Below are 21,721 nucleotides of genomic sequence, written 5' to 3' on the forward strand. Positions count from 1 at the left end.
TTGTGCAATATTTATTTTTAATGCTGAACACTTCCTTATTGATATTTTCGTTCTCCCTTACTAGGGAACACACATTCTGTGACATCACGGCAATTTAGCCAACCACTCTGAGGACAGGCAATGATTTAGAAATAAAGACACACATAGTTTGCCACTGTCATTCAGTTTGTTGTTGATGAGGTAACTAGCTAAATCCATTGTCGTCCACCTCCATCTGGTTCCTCCTTTTCAGCTTATGGGATCATGGACACCCACCCAAGAAGGACAAGAACTGCTGTAATGTCCTCCTGTTCCAATATCTGCTGTTTCTTGAGGCTTCTCCCACGCTATCTTCTGGGATTTGGAAAATGATGGACAACAGAGTACCTGAAGATTTTCTTTTTATCCCTTCTTACCCCATGCATCAGTTGGATCCATCTCCGTTGTGCACTCCTTGGTGAGAAACATTCCATCCAGTCAAGATTTTAAATAGTCATCACTGTGCCACAGGAGCTATTCCCCCGAGACCACCTTGTGGACAGCTGAAGGAGAAAGCCTTTATTTCGGTTTGACTTCCGAATAATCCACAGAGTCTTCCTCTGGAACCAGATTGCCTCTCTTTTTCGGATCGAAGTCCAGAGATGCATAATGGAGATCCTCTGTCTCATCCGGAGCCGGAGTGGGAGCAGTGGGAATCGGGCCCCTTTTCGGAATCTTCTCTTCTGTGGCTTTGAACTGACCAACGTGAGGGGTTCTTCGACCCTAAAGGAAAAGAAACAAAGATTGCAGTCTTCGCTGTACAAGCAACACACATCCGCCCTGAAACCTTCCTGATCAGAACGTACCGCTAACCTCACTGGATATGCCAAAATATTGTCCGTGCGAGTTTAGAGAGGACACATTCACAAGAAATGCAAAGATAACAATGAAGACATTTGTATCAGCTTTTTGCCCAAGGCCACACAGGCTGGCTTTTCTCACTGGGGACAAAGCGGGGAATCGAACTCCCAACCTTTGGCTCCACAACCAAATACCTAAACCTCTGAGCTATCCAGCCAGCAATTTCTGGGAGGGAAAAGGAACAGTGTCATCATCACAGTCTATTTACTTTATAGTCTAGGCATAGGCATCCTTCAGTCTCGAAATACTATGGTAACATGCTCTGTATGGAGGACTTGGAACAGCGTCTAGTGTGGCTGAGGCGGCCAATTCGAGAGTGACAATCCTTTCCACACTGAGGACAAATCCAAGCTGTCCCCTGTCCAGCTTCCTGATTTTGCTGCTTTCAGGACGGCCTCTTGGCCTCAGCCTGCTGGACAAGGGTCTCTTCAAATTGGGAGAGGCCGTGATGCACTGCCTGCCTCCAGGCTAAACGCTCAGATGTCAGGGTTTCCCATCTGTTGAGGTCCATTTCCAAGGCCTTCAGATTCCGCTTGCAGATATTGTTGTATTGCAGCTGGGGTCTCCCTCTCGGGTGATTTCCCTGCACTAATTCTCCATATGGGAGATCTTTTGGAACCCGACCATCAGCCATTCTCACAATATGCCCAAGCCAACGTAGATGTCACTGTTTCAGTAATGTATATATGCTCAAAATTCCAGCCCGGACTACTCTATTTGGAACATTGTCCTGCCAGGTGGTCTAAGGAGATCCAAAATAACAGAGCTGCGTTCGATACCTACCAGAGGTAAAATGTTGCTGTAGATCAGACTCATGTTGGTTGCTTTTTGGGGTTCTGCATGTACAGGTTCTACAGCCTCGAAGTGTCCTGGGTTTGACAGCGTTTTCCTCCGCTTATAAAACCTAAGGGTGGATGGATTTCGATACTGTAAGTGTCTCTCAGCGTAAGCCAGTGTTTGTTGGTGGTTTACGTACATTTAACTTCCCATGATTAATTGCAGCTAATTGCCAAGATGGTGGGGAGTATCTTGGTGGTGCAATTGGGAGCATGAGCCTGTGCATGACTAAGAGAGCCCCCCCCCCATTTTATCTGCCTGTGGATTATGGGAGTTGTAGTTCAAAAGAAGTACATGTTCAGTTGTGCTCTGACTAATAAAAGAAGGGACTGCCACTGATGATCCTAAGCAGAGAGGCAAGATCCAGGGAGAATCAGGGGTAGAAAGAAGAGAGGCTAAAACTCACGTGAACAGAAAGAGGCCGATCAAGAAAAGACTTGCCGTGAGCAAAACGCCACACAAGCCAGAAACGACCACCGCCTTTTGGTTTTCTGCAATGAGAAATCAAGATCACAGGAGAAGCAAAGTGATGGGTGTTCAGCAATCTCAGTTTCTATCCTCCCTCCAGTTAAATATTCCTTGTTTCCCCAGGAAGGATCTTCCAAAAACTATGAGCTTTTGGAAAGAAATGCTAGCAACATTTTCACTGTGGAAGCCCCTTTTCCTTTGCCATGCAGCTGTTAACATTTAAGCCCACAGGTCTGTCGGAAGGATACAAACAAGGTTGTACCTGAGCCAGGATTTGCTAAGTTGAACTGCTGCGACAGAGCAGGGATAATAATGTCATCTTATGATCCTCATTCTTCCCTGTCTCTCCTGATTTAGCTACAGTCCTCAAATACGTAGTTGGGGGGGAAACCATTTTTTCAACAACAACACATAGCTGTGAATTACATCACTTGCATTATCCTGGTTTTGAATCACCAAGATCCATTAGCTGTACAAAAGACTTGCTCCTGATAGGAGATTCATAGAACTGGTTTGTGGATATGGAATAAACCAGCTGCTTGTATTTTTGGACTCCCCGTGAGGGCACCACTCTGATGAGTTGCAGGATACCAAATTTACCACAATAATACTGGTTCTAAAGTGTTTATTTCACTCAGTGTCTAGTTCCTCCAGAGCTGAAGGGTTATCTTTGTTTCTCCCATCACTTAATGCTTTGGCACCGTGATACAAATGGATCAAAGCCGGGATAGTGATAAAAATGAAGGTGAGATGTCAAGAACCAAGGTTTTAGATCAACCCACATCTCGTTGTGTGGCTTCTGGTTTGCATTGCTGGCCATCTACCAGGGAGCACCTCCCAGCAGTGACACCATGGTCTCCGGGGTCCCCTTGCTTGACAATGGTGTCTCCAGCTTCTCACTGTTTTTTTTCTCCACTCAGAGCAAAGAAACGTGGGGTAAAAAGAGAAAGGGAAAGAGGCTTTCCTTGTCTTGCCTTCACGCTTTATTTGGGGTGGTGAACCTCTGGTTCTCCAGATGTTTGAGATGAGAACTCCCACGTTCCCTTTTTTTTTGGCCATGTAGGGTTTGAAAGAATGCAAATGCAAGTAGATAAATAGGGACCACCTCGGTGGGAAGGTAACAGCGTTCTGTGTCTAAGTCGCACTGGCCTTGTGACCATGGAAGATTGTCTTCGGACAAAACGCTGGCTCTATGGCTTGGAAACGGGGATGAGCACCGTCCCCTAGAGTCGAACACAACTGGACAAAAATTGTCAAGGGGAACCTTTACCTTTAGGGTGGAACTGATGGGAGTTATAGAAAGAAATATCTCAAGAACCAAAGGTGCCAAGTGATGGGAATTGGGATCAAAAAAGGCAAACAAAGGCGCAGCAAGGAGGAGGGAGGTGTATGGAGGGAAGGGAACCAGGGAGAACATCTTGCCAGTAGTTTAGGGCATCTGGCTGAGGAACCAGAGGCTGGGAGTTCTAATCCTCCACTGTGCCTCTTTGACAAGGTCTGGATCAACGATCCATAGGATCCCTTCCCTCTCTGAAGTTTTAAGATTAAAACTTGGCTCTAACACTTCCTCCTCATGTTTATTGAACAGGACTTGGTAAAAAAAAGTGACAGGTTAGCTCTTTGAAAATCATCGGTACATACAGATTGGATCATCTCATTCTAGTTTGGGTACATCACAAGGCGACAAGACTCACTGGGAAAAGATATGAATGCCGAGCAGGAAAAGAGGAAGACCGAACATGAAATAGATTGACTCTCTAAAGGAAGCCACAGCTTTGAGTCTTCAAGACCTGGGCACTATTGTTAACTACAGGTTCTTTGGAGATCACCACTTGATAGGTTGGAGACAATTTGGAGACACAGAGCCACATAGTTGGGTATGCCTCAAATGACAATCATATTCTGGAATATATTTTGCTTTGAAAGATAAGAAGGATGGGACTAAAATCTAAAGGACCACAAATATCTGAAGCCTAGTTTTAGCTGGCTCTAATTTCAGCAAGGATTAAAGGGAAGGAGCTTCTGAGATCACGAAAGGAGTCCAAGGCAGAACTTATAACTATGAATATAGTTTCTGGTCCTGGGATTTAGGGATTGTTATGAGGGTGTGTGTGTGTGTGTGTGTTTTGGTCTGGCTCTTTGTGAATTTCGTTGTATGTGTATACGGTATATATATGTTCAATGACAATACAGTGGTGCCTCGCTAGACAGTTACCTCGCATGACAGTTTTTTCGCTAGACACTGACTCTTTGCCATCACTATAACGATTCACAAAACAGTGATTCCTATGGGGGAATTTCGCTGGACAATGTTTGGTCTCTGCTTGGCAAACTGATTTTTGCTAGGCGACGATTTGCTTTTTGCTAGACAATGATTTCGCTAGACAATGATTTCAGTGGAACGGATTATCATCATCTAGCGAGGCACCACTGTAAATTGAAATTGAAATGGTAGATTAAGGAAGACTGAATAACAGTCATATGTTGCAAGAGCATCTCTGAGCATGTACGGGTTAGGGTTGTCTCTCCTATGATCTCTGTGATCTCCTACTCATTTGAGATGGTGGAGCCAAACACTTAGCACAGGAGAATTTATATTTCCAAGTCGTGGAATGCTTAAAAAGATTTTAAAAAATCTTGGAGAACTGCATTAGCATCAGCATGATGTACCATCAAGTGACTTACGATGACCCTTTTCAGGGTTTTCCAGGTAGAGAGAACTCAGAAGTGTTTTTTTCCATTCCCTTCCTCTGGGGATGTCCTGGGACTGTGCAGCTGGCCCAAGGCCACCCAGGCTGGCTGTACTTCTCAAGATGCACAATGGGAATTCGAACTCCCGACCTCTGGTTTGGCCGCAACCACTGAGCTATCCAGCCAGCTACCTGCTAGTAAAACGTACTTAGGATTGGGGTTTTTAGATTAGATTTTTCTCCTACCTTGGGAAATGTGAAAATAAATCCAGACCCTGGAGGCGCGCCTCACCTGTGGAGGAGGAGGAAGCGACGGTAGAGGCACTAAGAAGGAATTGCTTGGCGAAGACTCCAAATGCATTACGCCCAAGGCAGGCGATTGTGTGGTCCACCTGCCGGCTGCCGGTCCAGTTGATCGAACTGGTCACCTCGTTGCCCTCAACCAAAGCAGTGATGTGGTGATTCTTTCTGCTGCTGTGCCCAGTTACAGCCTCCCCATCCACTTCCCACTGGATGATGAGGCGAGGGTGGGCTTGCAAGGAGCAAAAGCAGAGAAACCCGTTGTCTTGAGGCCAACAGGTGCTATTTCTTTGGGGGTTCCTGCTGAGCCTGGGGGCATCTGGAGAGAAGCACCAAAACAGACACAAAACATCCATGATGAATTGTACATAAGAACTTCCTTGCAGAAGTACAGTCTAAATTCTTGAGAATTTTATTTGATGTGCCATGCTGTGGCCCCAGCGCCCTCCTCTGAGCAGAATCTGGAAGGGTCCCACTTAACGAAAGTGCTTGGCTTCAAACAATCCATCTTGGGCTGACATTCAAGCTTAAACCTATGGGTTCAGCATCTCTGATTTTAACAAATAACTACCCCATAGGCTGGGCAGGAACAGTGGAAGGAAAACTGTTGTCCTGTCGGTTATCCACTCCAGCCCTGTTACATCCAGCATTTATTGAAAGCTGAAGAACCTATCGAGAAGTGGATTTGGGAGACACCCTTCCAAATCAACAGAATACAGTGGTACCTCGCTAGACGATGATAATCCGTTCCACTGAAATCGCTGTTTAGCGAAATCATTGTCTAGCGAAAAGCATTTCCCCATTGGAATGCATTGAAACCTGTTTAATGCATTCTAATGGGGAAGAATTGTCGTTGTCTAGCGAAGATCGACCATAGGAAAGCCGCTTTGCAAACAGCCGATCAGCTGTTGAAATCGCTGTCTTGCGAAGCTTAGGTCCCGAAAACACCCGTTTTGCAAGCGCGGAGGGAGCTGTCAAAATCATCATCTAGCAAAAATCGGTTTGCAAAGCAGGGACCAAACATTGTCCAGCGAAATTCCCCCATAGGAATCACTGTTTTGTGAATCGCTATAGCAATCGCAAAAAGTCAATGTCTAGCGAAAAAACTGTCATGCGGGGTAACTGTCTAGCGAGGCACCACTGTATGGGTCCCATACTACTCAGTGGCTGGGAATCACAGTAAGATCTTTACCCCAGCAGATTACCTTTATAATTTAGAAATTACGAGACACTGAAGAGCTTTTACCCTGGCCTGTTTCAATCATCTACCATCAGCCTTTTTTCGAGAGAAGATACTCCTGTATCCCTTAAGCCAATGTTTTTGCCCCTGCCAATTTGGTATGGTGGAAACTGTGGAACACGCTCTGCTTTACTGCACCTTTTTTAAAGATTCATGCAACCTACTTATTTCCCTAATTTTAAAGCATCATCCAGACAGACTCAATGATTTTTACATTTCTTTTCTCCTCTCCGATTCCTCGAGTGCAATTACAGCTGAGGTTGCAAAAAGTCTGAGCAGCAACTTTTGCAGGAAGAAAACAGACAGCTAAATAACTGCGGTAATCAGATTAAAGAGCTCCTTCTTAATTGTATTCTGAATTATAGCCTGTTTTGGATCGATGGCGAATACTATATGTATTTGTCATTGGATTTTAGTCTTGTAGATCTAACATGGCTGATTTAGGGTCATAATAATCATTTTTAAAAAACTATGATGAATGAACTGAGGCGCAAGAGGTAAAAATGCTAGTTGCAATATCAAGGTCGCTAGAAGCAGTTCGGAGATGGTGAATCGTAAATTTATATTACATTTTATATCATTTTGTTTGTAATGTAAAACTGTATATTTTAAATTGTTTTTATCTTCTAAATTGTGAGCTGCCCAGAGTAGACTATGTCTAGATGGGCGGCATATAAATGCAATAAATAAGTAAATAAGTAAATCAATCAATCAATCAATCAATCAGTCAATCAATCAATCAATCAATCAATCAATCAATCAATCAATCAATCAATCAATCAATCAATCAATCAATCAGTCCTCTTGGTCCAGAGCACTAGTTCAAAGCCAGGGAAATGCCAGCCTTCCAAATATTTTATACTTCAATGACTGTGAACCTCACCCCAATTGGTCAACGGAAAGGAATTATGGGAGCAAACGGTCCCAATTTCTCCAATACTGTGATCCTAATTCCTTTGTAGGGCTTCTTGTACAAGAAGCTCCCCTGTAAATATATTGTCTTTTCTCTTGGGTTCATTTTTAAAAATTATGGAAAGATTTTGCTATCATGGTTTGCATAACATTAATTGCAGCATGGAGGCAGGAATGAAAGTAGCATGGTATCTTTTCCCAATGTCATCTACCTGCACCACTAGGTCTTCCCAGGTAATGATCCTTCAGAAGACTACCCCAAAGGAGGCCAGGAAATCATCTACTAAAAGCAGGGCCTTCTTCGTGGTGGCACCAACACTCTGGAATGAATTCCTGGTAGAGCTGTAGGTGGCCCTCTCCCTCCTAATATTTGCAAGGCGCCTGAAAACACTGCTTTTCAGAGAGGCCTTTCTCTGTAACACTGTCTGGGAATATGCCTTGTATTCCCTTTTTAAAGCTGAAGATCCTGCCTCTTTGCATTTATTGCTATTCTCAATGTATTTTTCTTTTGGTTTGATTGATTGTTTAGTTTTATTGTTGTAAACCATCCAGAATAGTGCAATGCACTAACAGAGAGGTATATTAATTCGAATTAATAGATCAATTAATTAATATAGGTAAAGGTAAAGGTTCCCCTTGACATTTAGTCCAGTCGTGTCTGACTCTAGGGCGCGGTGCTCATCCCCATTTCCAAGCCATAGAGTCAGTGTTTGTCCAAAGACAGTTTCCGTAGTCATGTGGCCAGTGCGACTTAGACATGGAACGCTATTTACCTTCCCACCGAGGTGGTCCCTATTGATCTACTTGCGTTTGCATGCTTTCGAACCGCTAGGTTGGTGGGAACTGAGACAAGCGACGGGAGCTCACTCCGTTGCGTGGATTCGATCTTATGACTGCTGGTCTTCTGACCTTGCTGCACAGAGGCTTCTGCAGTTTAACCCATAGCGCCACCACATCCCTATTAATTAATATATGTTATATAAATTAATTAATATACCACCCTATTAGTGCAGTGCACTAGTCTGGGTGGTTTACAAGAATAAAACACAATGACCAATACAACTAAAATAAAAGCACACTGAGAATAGCAATAATCAATTTAATTATTAATTAATTTTAAAAAAAGAGAGAGAGATGATAGGACCCAAAGTTGCATTGGTTGACTTTCTCCCCATTACTCCAAAGGTGTGGAAGATTGTTTAAAAAGGGAGATACTGTTCCAGTCGCTGCTCAGGCAGAAAGTAATTTCTTTAGGTGATCAGTGCTTCAGTACTGAATCTCAGCTACATCCCACCAAAGAGAAAAGGATGGAATTCAGTGACCGAAGCATTTTCTCTGGAGCACAGAGTTGCAGAGGTCAACCCCAGTCTTCTTCATTCACTCACATGCTACACAGAGGTGGAAACTCCCTTGCACCGATCCTCGGCCATTCGCGGCTCGGCATGCGTACCAGCCCTCATTCTTGACAGTCAAGTCCATCACTTCTAGAGTGCTATTAGGCCAGTTCTTCCCATCTGGCTTGGTCCAAATTGCTGAGACTGGAGGGTAGCTCTCTGCGTTGCAGAGGATCCGTAGGGAATCTCCTTCCTGAGCCATCAACTGAGAGCCATTGGCCACTTCTCCAGGGTAATCTGTAATCACAATAATGTTGAGTCGTCACTACAAAAGAAAAAAAAATAGCCTCCTGTTGGAGACAATCTCACTATCAGATACTGGCTTTCGCAACATTAGGCTCTCTTTTACCATGAATGAGTTCTGGGTTTCTTGCTGAAGGTCGGGAGATGCTGAAGGCCACTGTTCTGGGAGCATCTGGAAGAGACAGATCAAATGAACAACAATGGGTATGTTATGCCCATCTTTTCCCATCTGGCACCACCTAGAGCAGTGGTGTCCAACCTTGGGCCTCCAGATATTCTTGGACTACAACTTCCAGAAGACTTCACCACCACCTCTGCTGGCCAGGATTTCTGGGAGTTGAAGTCCAAGAACATCTGGAGGCCCAAGGTTGGGAACCACTGACCTAGAGGCTCCTTGCCATACCTAGCATGGCCAAGAGTCAGAAATGATGGGAGTTTTGGTCCATCCAAAATATAGGGTGGGTACCAGGCTGGAGAAAAGTGCTTTGCACTAATGAACTACAGTACCTCTGGATGAAACAGAGGGTTTCCTAACAATCTTCAAGGAATGCTGGTCCAGCAAAGGCTCTGGGATGAAACAGTTACTCATGTTTAATGTGCACTGGAGGTGTGTACGAACAGAGGTTTGACACTGAAATGTCCTCAATGTTAAGATTAGAATCCAAAATCTGTTTTACACTCCATCCCCTAGAAGATTAATTAGGATTTTCCTTAATCTAGATAACATATTATAAATGGTTTTTTAATTGTACATGATATCGTCTGCTCCATTCATTGTTTATATTTCCAAACCACTGCATTTTTGAATTGGATTTTAGAGGGGATCTGAGAAAGAAAAAAAAAATACAGATTGAATTCTATGCTGTGTTATTTGGGGGGGCGCACTGTGAGGACCAGCCATTTGATGTTAACTAAGTAAGTAAGCAAGCAAGCAAGCAAGGAAGGAAGGAAGGAAGGAAGGAAGGAAGGAAGGAAGGAAGGAAGGAAGGAAGGAAGGAAGGAAGGAAGGAAGGAAGGAAGGAAGGAAGGAAGGAAGGAAGGAAGGAAGGAAGGAAGGAAGGAAGGAAGGAAGGAAGGAAGGAAGGAAGGAAGGAAGGAAGGATGGATGGATGGATGGATGGATGGATGGATGGATGGATGGATGGATGGATGGATGGATGGATGGATGGATGGATGGATGGATGGACTTCCTGAGATCCAAGCCAGCTATCAAATTCTGCTTTAACATATTAGTCCCACAAATGGGTGGCACAGAATACTGGCAAGATTTGTGTTAACGAACAGAACAGCAATAAAATAAAAATAAAATCACAGTGTACACAGAACATCTATATAGAAGACCATATAAATAACTCCTTAAACAGAATTAGCTTCACCTGCCTTTCCATTGAGGCCCTTTGGGGCATGTCTCCCTTCTGCAAATACTCTTAAGTAACTGGGAGAAATCTTATCCAGCAAATATGCACGAAGGAGTGAAAAGAAAAGAAATATGAACATTCATAACCCATGTAACGGGAGGCGAGCGGAGAGAAGCACATCCTGTACTCTCTATATGAAGCTGGACAGTTTTTAAACAAAACATATCCATGTGCCCTCTTCTGGTGGAAGATAACATTTCTCTTTGCAAAAATGTGCGATTTTACCTCCAGAGGGCACATTTCTTCAACTGTTAGCAATGCTCTGTAGGGTTGATGGGTGGTTTCTGAGGCTTTTATAGCTCCCCTGATGAATAATAGCTATAATGTGCCATCCGGTCAATTCTGACTGAGGGTGACCCTCTTCAGGGTTTTCCAGGTAGAGACTCATCAGAAGTCGTTTCCCCTCCCCTTCTTTTGGGATCTGTGCAGCTCGCCTAAGGACACAGAGGCTGGTTCTTTCCCCAAGAAACACAGGGTGGAACCAAGCTCCCGGCTTCTCATTCTGCAGCTGGAGACCTCAACCTCTGTGGATTTCAAATCCGTAATGCCTTCATTGTGGGACATGGTGGTGCTGTGAGCTAAACCGCAGAAGCCTCTGTGCTGCAGGGTCAGAAGACCAGCAGTCGTAAGATCGAATCCACGTGACGGAGTAAGCTCCTGTCGCTTTGTCCCAGCTCCTCGCCAACCTAGCAGTTCGAAAGCATGCAAATGCGAGTAGATAAATAGGTACCACCTCGGTGGGAAGGTAAAATGGCATTCCCTAGTCACGCTGGCCACGTGGCAATGGAAAATGTCTTTGGACAAGCGCTGGCTCTACGGCTTGAAAAACGGGATGAGCGCCGCCCCCTAGAGTCGGACACAACTGGACTAAAAATGTCAAGGGGAATCTTTATCTTTAATGCCGTCATAAATGTTTTAAACTACAATTCTGTTGGGGGGGAAAAAACCTGACCGCCCGAGGCTGATCAAGCAAGCCACGCTCATACATTGGATGGGGTGCCTCTTGCATGACCACTCGCTATACCATCAGTGGCGTGACTGGCTGTGTGAGGGGCTTCGCACCAAATGGGGCAACTGCTTGCAGGATTACCGTTGTGTGTTTTCCCCCTACAGTAGGATTATGGGCTCTGTCTCTAAGTTGCCAATTTCTCCTTTCAGCTGTACTGACACCGTTTGCCATGCAAACACATCTGTGCACATTTCCAAAGATCTCAACAACAACAACAACGGAGGGCATGTTTGAGGAAATTAGAGCATCTATCTTATGACACAAAAGCTATGTAGGAAAAAAAAATTCTCCATTAGGTCTCCCAACAGCCCTCCCTTACATTCCACAATGACTGTGACGTTCTCCTTGATGGCTCTGAGACGGTTTTCTGCTTCGCACTGATACTCTCCGGCATCCTCTGGTTTGATCAAGGAAAAATGAAGCAACCCATCCATGGAGATCTTAGTGGTGGTGCTCAGCTTCATCCAGGTCAAGGTTGGTTCAGGTTTGCCCCGAGCCTCACAGAGCAGGTTTAATGAGTCACCTTCCTGAGCCACTACATGCTTCAAACTCTGTGGGGATAATAAGTCTGCAAAAGAAACACAGCTTGGTTATAACAGTCTTGGGGAAAACCCTTCCTGTTCAGAAAACCTCTTGTGGCTTTTCGAGATGACCTTTTACACCACTCCGGAAACATCTGTGACCCATGAATCCTACTGCAGCCTCTCCCTCTCAGTTATACATTGCTGCGACCCAGCATGTTCTTGAGAACTTGCTTTTCTCCAGAAAAACAGTAAGAACAAGCTGTAGGTGTCGTGGCTCTGATACATAGAATCTTGGGATTTGTAGCTTCGTGAGATACAAATACAGTGGTGCCCCGCATAGCAACGATAATCCGTTCCAAAAAAATCATCGCTATATGGATTTGTCGCTATGCGGGGCAAAAAAGCCCATAGGAACGCATTAAAACACGTTTAATGCGTTCCTATGGGCAAAAAACTCACCGTTATGTGGAAATCCTCCATACAGCCACCATTTTCACTGCCTGGTAAGCAAGGAAAGGGCACGAAAACACTGCGGGCAGCCATTTTTTTTTTTACCCAGCAGCCATTTTGGAACCACTGATCAGCTGTTTAAAAAAACATTGCAATGTGAAAACTGGTAAGCGAAACACCGATCATCGCAAAGCGATGTTTTACCATTAAAAACATCATTATGTGATCATTTTTGTGATCACAAAAAAATCTCTATGCGGATTTGTCGTTAAACAAATCGCTCATTATGCGGGGCACCACTGTAATTCTTTGCTAGACTGGTCTAGTGCAGGAGTTCTCAAACTTGGATCCCCAGATGTTCTTGGACTGCAATTCCCAGAATTCTGCAATTCCCAGAATTCTTCTCCACCAGCTGTGCTAGTCCATGAACACCTGGGTGACCCAAGATGGGCAACCACTGCCCTGAAGGATAACGCTAAAGATTGGCTGCTGAGGACAGACCCAGCTGTTCTTGAGATCCTAGGTTTTGTCAGTGCAGAAAGATTATAAGGGATCACAATTTTATGGCTTCATGAGGTGGCTTTCGGTAATGACTATTGGAGAGACAATGAATCCAAACATTTGACGTTTACATATGGAAAGGTGCAGTGCTTCGTTTTAGTACTGAGTTTTTACTTGGAAAGGAGGGATGGCTGGCCCAAGAGCATACATTAAAAAGCACTTGAACATCCATATTTTGCATGCAGGGTGACACAGATGTACGAAAGCGTTTAGCGTTTCAGATCTCACCAATATGTTGATCGTCTTCTTTCTTTCTGATTCTGACGATCTGAGGTTGTTCTAAAACACAAGATGGTGACCAGTTAGGCTACCAAAAGAATTGCTGGAGGAAAAGGCGAAGAGTAAAGTGGACCAGGGCTTGATCCAAAGGCTAGAGGCTGTGACAGTTCATGGCCAGCTTACTTAACATGTGTCAAAGTGGAACACAGTTCCCATGGCCCACAGCAAACTGAGATGCTTGCAGCAGAAGGCGCAATACAAAGGATGAGAAGTCTAACACTCAGGATTGCAACAACTTTCAGACCGCCTGACGGTGTGAAGGGAAGAGGAAGTTCATGTTTCTCATGCTTCCCCTTCCACAACCACAACATGACACCAGAAACAGAACACTCAGGTGTATTTCGACGAGAGTGCTCCTGCGCTTGTGCAGAGAGCCGCTAGAGATTAGGGTCCCTTGTTCCCTACTGGCCCAGGGGGCACTTGGAGGGGCCCTCCCGCAGTGTGCAAAGAAGTCTTTTTGAGCTGGACTTGGGGGTCATTTGCCCCCCAGATGCTCTTGGATTACAGTGCCCATTACCCCCCCTCACCGGTTTTACTGGCTAGGCCTAATGGGAGTTGCAGTCCAGCATAGTCAAGCAAGACCATGCCTTCCAAATAACTGGTGGAGAGGCAGCGATCCAAACCATGCCCGCTGTGGGGATGCATCCTGCGCAACGGAATAGAGGCGGTTGCTCCCGCCTGGGGCAGAATACAATCTGCCTCAGAGCGATTCCCCTCCCATTTGGTGTCTATGAATCCCGGTGAAAAGGTTTGTGAGCTTCAGCAGACAAAACGTGTCCAAAATCAAAAAAAGGAAATGTCTACTGGAGACATTAGACTAATATGGATGAGAAGGAAGTGCCGTTTTTCTACTTGATGAAATCCTATTTCTTAAGGCGCATTCAGATAGCAGTAAAACTCAAAATTTGGACCACGTAGTCCAGTATGAGCTATTTTCCAGCAACTACAAAACATAAAGGAGATCCTGACTCTCCTCCATATTCAGTCTGGATATTTTCAGTCCAGAGGCGGGATTCCTCTCTTTTTTTAATCTTTTTTTAATCTTTTTTCTTTTTGTTAGACAGGCTAGAGTGATCAGGACTGGATCACATGTGAACAAAAGGATTGCTTTAAAGGAGATTGTGCCCAAGGACCTTTTCCTGGATGATCCGACACAATCCTATATCACTGTCTGATCATGCCCAGAATTACACCAGTGAAATTTCAACAGTGTAAATTTTAGTAGCGTATTACTACCAGTTAGGAAGTTGCAGCTTGCATTCCTTGCCACAGGCCAAGCCCTATGACCGGCGTGTGACATGCAGTACGAGTGCCGAATCCCTAACCTGTGGTGAGTGACCTTTGAGATTTACATCACAAGACTTATAAAAGCAGGCATAAGTAGTAGGATTTTGGCTCTTCTTTTGATCTGTTTTTATTACGTTTTTGTTTTTTTAAAACTGTAAGACGCCTTGAGTGGTATCTTTAAGAAAAAAGGCAAACATAAATGTCATAAATAAATGATCTCACAGTGCTCAAAGATGTTGCCCAAGCTGCAGAGAGGTATTTTCCCATCCCCACAAACTTTTTTTTAAAAAAAGTGGGATATCAATATATTAGCAGGAAACACTTGCCTGTCATCATAATGCGAGGTGAAATGTGTTTTGGAGGCGAATAACTGTACTTTAGCCAGCCGCTCCCGTGAATTCTCAAGTAGTAGTTCCCCTCGTCTTCGGGTTGGGCATCCACAATGAGAAAGGAACAGTTGCCTTGATTTGGATCTCCCACTCCAAAGAAACGGTTTTGAGTCCATTTATCCACAGCCTGTGGGTTTGTGGCCATAAGAATACCAGGAAAGCACCTTGATGGGCTGTAATCAAAACAGTGTCTGGTTCCTTCTGCAAACTTCAACCAGTAGACAGTTATTGTCTCCCCCAACCAGTAAGCATCTCTCCTGTTATATGTGAACTGGCAGGGAATGTAAAGGGAGGAGCCTTGTTGCACATAAGAGGAGGGAGGCACCGTCACCGTATACTCAAATGATGATGCTTGGCTCAGCAGACCTACCAAAAAGAAAAGGAAAAGACAGCAAAATTATTGGAACAAAATACTAATGCATGTAGCAGGTGGTTTTGTTTGGGACTATGAACAGACTGATACTCAGATTGACCAGACTGCTTCCCCATCTTGGCTTTTCTAGATCTAAACTCAGATTGGTACTCTTAGGTTTTCTTCATTCTTTCTCTGAAGTCACTTCTGGGTGGTCTCATCTCATCTTCCATCAGAATAGAACAGCAGACTTACAAACACAGAAACCAGGTTTAGAAGCTTCTGTAGTTAAGTTTAGTGATTCTTTTCTTCCTTTGCTCTCCTTAAATTCCCCATAAAGTCACAATAAGCTTCCTTTTTACCTTGCTGTTCACAATAAGTATTCTATGCAATCAAGTCAATTCCTTACCAAGACAAGACCCTTTGGAGGTTTTCTTGCACAGAAATGGTTGAACAGCTCCTCCTTCTGTTAGTGCTTTGAGATCATGTGGCTAGTCCAAGATACTCAAGTGGCAAGACTTGTAAGCATATTAGCCACACACTGTCCAGGTGTCTTCAACCGGCCCCTCACCTGGGAGGTCCCATCAGAATTCATACTTCTCCCCCTTGGCTCCACAGAGAGGTGCCCCAACTCACTGAGCTACACGATTTCCTTTGCTTTATTGTAGGAAAACGGGGTGGAGGAGATCTCTCATTCTGATTTTGTGATGCATCTCTGAATAATACCTACACAAACACACATTGCGTTTCCTTCCCAACCTGAAATCTATGCATTTTGGTACTGTTTTTTAAATAATATATGTATTTCCCTGCAAGCCTTATAAATATATGAATTCTCAAAGTCAGGTAAATGTCTTCCTGAAACGAATCTTGAAAGGTCTCTGGACCTTTAAGCAAGACTATAAAATCCAACAAAATTCTTTTCCATTTCTATCTTCTTGTTGGTGATGTGTGCTAAGTCAAAACTGACTTATAGTGATCCTAACAGGCTTTTCAAGGTGAGATATTTAAAGAGTGACTTTCCATGGCTGAGCAGGGATTCAAACCCTGTCCTCCAGAGTTCTAGTCCATCACTCCATCTACTACACCACACTGGGAACCTTCTATCTTATGTAAAGGTAAAGGTTCCCCTTGACAATTTTTGTCCAGTCGTGTTCGACTCTAGGGGGCGGTGCTCATCCCCATTTCCAACCCATAGAGCCAGCGTTTTGTCCAAAGACAATCTTCCGTGGTCACATGGCCAGTGCGACTTAGACACGGAACGCTGTTACCTTCCCACCGAGGTGGTCCCTATCTACTTGCATTTGCATACTTTTAAACTGCTAGGTTGGTGGGAGCTGGGACAGGCAACGGGCGCTCACTCCGTCACGTGGATTCGATCTTACGACTGCTTGGTCTTCTGACCCTGCAGCACAGGGTTCTGCGGTTTAGCCCGCAGCACCACCACGTCCCTATCTTATTACTGGCTCCCAACTATTCAATAGCTATAAGCTCTGCCACACTATGTCAGTAAATATCAAACAATACTGATGAAAGTTAAGCAGAAACAGACAGAAATCAGTTCCAGCTCTGCACAAAGGAAACCAAGCACTGTAAACAATCAAGTAATATGAGACATTGCTATGTGATTACTGTAGGTTGGATAGCTCAATGGTTCGGGTCTTTGGCTGCAAAGCCATAGGTTGGGAGTTCAATTCCTCACTGGAGCTCCTAGGGGAAGAGCCAGCCTATGTAGTCTTGGGCAAGCTGCCACAATCCCAGGGCACACACACACCCCTGAAGAAGGGGATGGTCAACCACTTCTGAATATTCTCTATCTGGAAAACCCTGGAAAGGGTTGCCATAAGTCAGAATTGACTTGGTGGCACATCATCATCAGATTGGAAAATGGTGGTAAAGCTCAGTGCATAACAGTATTTATTTCCAATGTTTTCTCCCATGCGATCATTGTTCATACCTTTGCACAAAAAAGCAAGGATCAGGATTATCTGCATCACCCGCAAGGAAGACTTCTCCCATGGGAGGTCCACGGCCTGCCATGTTCTCCCATCTTTTGCCATCTTCTTGGGAAGAAATGCTGCTGTTGAGGACAGAAGCTCTGTAGTGGAGGAGAAGCAATGGGCCAGAATCCAGTGAATACTTGTGTAATGTCTGCCTAGGGCTGCGGCCACATTGGCAAAAGAAACTGGACAGATATTTTTCCAAAGTTCTCCATAACATGCAAACACATATACACATCCCATGGAAACACAGTCGTCTGATGCAATTTGTTGCAGTTGTTTCTATATCATATCAGTTTTTATCTCTTTCTTTTCCGGTTCATGAACTGGTAATCTAGCGCTAAACTGTGTAGTGATACGGTGATATAGCGCTAATCTGGGTAGTTTGTTTAAATATCCTGGTTGCACAATCAGACATATAACTGAGATAGGCCCATCAAATACCTACAATTAGGTATTTGATGGGCCAGTAACTGTTGGCAAGGATGGTCCTGGAAAATGATAGGTCATGGAGGAAGGAGTGGGGGAGATGTAGCCGTCCAAATAACTCTTGGAAACTGTTCAGCTCCCATCTGCCAATGAGGGAGAATGATGGGAGTTGTAGTCCTGCATCATTTGAGCCACACATTCTTATCCCTGTCTGTGAAGAATGAACATAACCCCAGAGGGAATGAAGTTCAAAAAGTTCATCTTGACCATCAGCACATGGGACGGAAGCTTGGGTTGCCCTCAACAATGGGGCGATCATGGTGGTCTATCTCAAGAGGGCAGGCATGATCTATTTTGATGCTAAGATGGAAAATCTAATAGACTAGCATATAAAATAAGTACATAAATAAAAATTTAGTTAAATTTGCATTTTGTCATCGTTTGATAAGACTTGGAACTGCTACCTGAAATGGATGTGTTACTTTACCCCTGGGGCCTTTGCCTTATAAAGGAGTTGAAATATTTGCAAAGGTCATTTCAGGAAAGACCTCCACAGCACAAAGTTTTTTTAAAAAAAAATGCTAAAGAGAGTGTGTTTTGTTGCAAAGCTTTGAATTTTGGTTGAATTCGTCCAGCTGCACAATAAAAGTGCAGGGACTCCCAGAGCAGAATAGCTTCAAGTTTTCTCCAAATAGAACACCCCTTTTTTCTCATCAACTGGCTGTCTCAATAACTCACTCTGAGACATTAGCAAGAGAAAGAATGGAAATACTTCATTACTTACAGTGAACAGATAATAGCAAACTAAGAAGCATGACTGCTTTGAGCAACAGGACCCACTGACTGCAATACACAAAAGAAAAGGAACGAAGGAACATAGCAGAAATAGGAAAGGGACTATTGGTTAGTGCTGTTAGAGACTGGCAGTCACCCCAGTCAAGAAGACTCCCTCCCAGCCACGCCTACTAAAAGCAGCAAGCAAGGTTGCAAAACTCCAACATGTTTCATGTATTATTACACAACACACAAGTGAGCTGAAGTCTGTTTGAGTGGCTGGGCAAGAAGGAAAGATCAAAGTCTTCCACCTCAGCATCAACCTCCCCAGAAATCCTGACGATGGGGGAAAGGAAAGAAGGGGAAACCCCAGCTCAGCCATTTCACCCGACTTTCTCTTAGCAAAATGTGGTTCTTTGTAAATCTGTACAAATAATACAACTACCATATTTTTCGCACCATAAGACACACTTTTTTCCCACAAAGCAAAGAAAACAGATTATATTTTCCTGTTTTCTTCTCCTAAAAAATTGGTGCGTCTTATGGAAAGGTGCGTCTTATGGCCAGAGATAGGGAACTTGGGGCCGTCGTTCAACTTCATCTCCCAGCATTCCATAGCATTAGCACTACTGGCTGGGGCTGATGGGAGTTGTAATCCAAGCCACACTCCCACAGAATACATCCCCTGCCATCTGTCCCACCATATGCAGAGGGCAAGTTAAGATGTACTCAAGACATGGCCTTTTGACAGCAGGTTGCAAACTGCAGGGTTGGTGCAGGATTTGATACCTGCGCCTTCTTTGTTTTATTCATTAACATGATTTATTTGTTACATTTACTCCACATCTTTCTTCTTCTGACTCCGGGCAGCACACATATATTTTCTCTTCCACCATTTTCTATCACAACAATAACCATAACCCTACAAGGAAGTAAGAGAAAGGAGAGAAACGGCAATTGATTAATTTCCACGAATCCCTTCCTGCACCATTTTCCAATCAATCATAAACACTCACCACAGTTTGCCCCACTAAGAAAAATGGAAACCAAGGGTTTGGCAAAAAGAATCAGCTTAATTAACCAGACATAGACAAAACATTCACAGTAATATTTAAAAGTAGTTGGCTGGATAGCTTAGTGGGTTTACGTATCTGGCTGGCAGTTTTATTCCTCACTGTGCCTCTTGAAAAAATAAAGCCAGCCTGGGTAGCCTTGGGCAAGCTGCAGTTCCAAGATGCCCCAGAAGAAGGGAAGGGTCAACGACTTCTAAATATTCACTACTTAGAAAACCCTGGAAAGGTTCGCCATAAGTCAGAATTGACATGACGGCACACTATGAATCTGTAAAAAGGAAGCAGACCAAGAAAGACAGTTGAAGAACCGAAATGAATGTATAGAATTCATATGCTGAGGAAAATAAATAACCTTGAAATTTTGGTTGAATGAACCATGGAATCAAGCCCACACCACAGAAATCAGAACAGACATGACCTGGATTGCTTTCCCTAAGATTTCGAATGTAAAATGTTAACAAAATGTTAAAACTGGAATTGAAAATACACATCATACAGTGTTATGCATTCTTAATCTACTGAATTAATGTTGAATCATGAACTTTAATGCCAGCTACTATAAGTAAGATAGAAGCACTTAAAATGTGCATTTAATGCAGGCTGCTGACGATTTCTTGGACTGAGAAGGTGACCAAGGAAGAAGCATGAAGACAAATGAACGAAGTCCGAGAAATCCTGAAACAAGTGAAATGTAGCAAAGCTAGCATACTTTGAAATCCACAAGCACCAGCAGAACTTCAACAAAAAAGAGGAAAGTTTGAAACTCAACAACAGTTGGCTTCCAGCTCTCAAAATTACAGCGTGCAAAAGGTCAATGAACTCTACCCAGCCACAAGGACAGGGGATCACTACACACAAAAGACCAGCTAATGACACCCATCAATCACAGAAACAGATAATCTCTCCTCCTTATCACAACAATACACCCACAACAAGACACACTAATCACCCATCTCCTGAATAGGACAAAAGCCTATCTCACAGCCATAAATACTCCACTCCCAAACAAACTACACCAGAGCACAGACTGCTGTCCTCGAAGATGCCGGCCACAGAGACTGGTGAAACGCTAAGAAGAACAACCTTCAGAACACGGCCAAAGAGTCCGAAAAACCCACAACAACCACTAACATGCTTTGTTCCCATAGGAAGAAAGGGAAAGATTGTTACAGTGGATCGTTCAAGATAAAATAAATGGGGAAAGAAGCACAGGAAGGTGAAAAATGTCTCAGATGAGGAATTTAGGGGTGGGTGGATTTGGAGGCCAACCTAATATCGTTGATTAGAGCTACCACATCTGAAGTCAAACAGTCTTAATGGCATCCAATCTCTCGTAGAGGTAGAAGAAACAGAAAAAGTAGAAAAAGACATAGATGAGTTGCAGATCAGTCACATCACGAATCACAGGAAATATAACACTCTTTCAAAATGCCAAGCTGGCCCTGAGCTTAAATTAAGACAGAGACAAAGCTAATTTAACAATCAGACGACATGTGAAGCCAGTCTGTCCCTCCCTCGTCCCCCGGCATTTCTTTTCCTCTTTATAGTTAGTACGAGCTGCACTAATCCTGCCCTGAATTACACCAGCACTGCAAAGCACTCAAAGAGAAGAATATCTAACTATTTCCCCATGCTTCCTGCATTGATTTATACCCTGCCAGATGTTATTTGCTCCCATGGGGAAGATGAAGCCTCTCTGTGGCATGTTTCAGTCTGTACCTCTTTCCACCCTTCCTTCCTTCGGTTCATTTCTTCTTGCCTGCCTCAATTTCCCCCCCATCCTATCGGGACCGAACTTTCCCCATTTCTCTCCTCCGCCAGGCACACTTACGTCTTCAGCAGCAAGAAAGGAGCCCTCGGGGTTTTCGTCCGACTTCTGTCCACAGACTGAACTCCCCTGAGAGAATTTGGCTAGAAGCAAAAGGGGAAATAATGTGAAGGAAGTAGAGAAAGCAGATGTGCCGGCCAACGGCTTGAGTAAGAAGAGGGGTGATGTGTTTCTGAGATACGCTTTTGGGTATCATTATGGGAAGTCTCCAACGTTATCACTCCAGAGCTACTAGCTTCGTATAAACTTTGAGCCATAGCTTGAAAAAGATAATTTCTTTGGGCAACATGACGCTCAAAGATCAGACTGGCCACGGTTCTTGGAGGTGGAGTTCAAAAAATAACTATTCCAAGATCTGTCTTGGGTAAAGAAAAAGCAGTAAAGA

The 21,721-nt window shown here is 43.9% G+C and overlaps 1 protein-coding gene across 2 annotated transcripts; it reads right to left on the bottom strand.

Annotated features, from left to right (window-relative positions):
* On the bottom strand, positions 1–21,492 carry LOC110086508 (sialic acid-binding Ig-like lectin 5). Of its 2 annotated transcripts, none has more exons than XM_078380299.1 (11): positions 21,340–21,492; positions 17,190–17,330; positions 14,818–15,246; positions 13,154–13,204; positions 11,710–11,958; positions 9,070–9,135; positions 8,712–8,957; positions 5,167–5,493; positions 2,123–2,207; positions 1,663–1,783; positions 1–741 (listed from the first exon to the last, which is right to left on the bottom strand). In XM_078380299.1, the coding sequence occupies exons 2-11, from the start codon at positions 17,290–17,292 to the stop codon at positions 538–540; spliced, it is 1,881 nt and encodes a 626-aa protein (XP_078236425.1). In that variant the 5' UTR covers positions 17,293–17,330; positions 21,340–21,492; the 3' UTR covers positions 1–537. The 2 variants fall into 2 exon arrangements, with proteins under 2 accessions (XP_078236425.1, XP_078236424.1); XM_078380298.1 differs by having other exon boundaries at positions 21,228–21,480.
* Between the last annotated feature and the right edge of the window lie 229 nt (positions 21,493–21,721).

Source organism: Pogona vitticeps, chromosome 9 (assembly GCF_051106095.1).
Source record: "Pogona vitticeps strain Pit_001003342236 chromosome 9, PviZW2.1, whole genome shotgun sequence".
Lineage (NCBI taxonomy): Eukaryota > Metazoa > Chordata > Lepidosauria > Squamata > Agamidae > Pogona > Pogona vitticeps.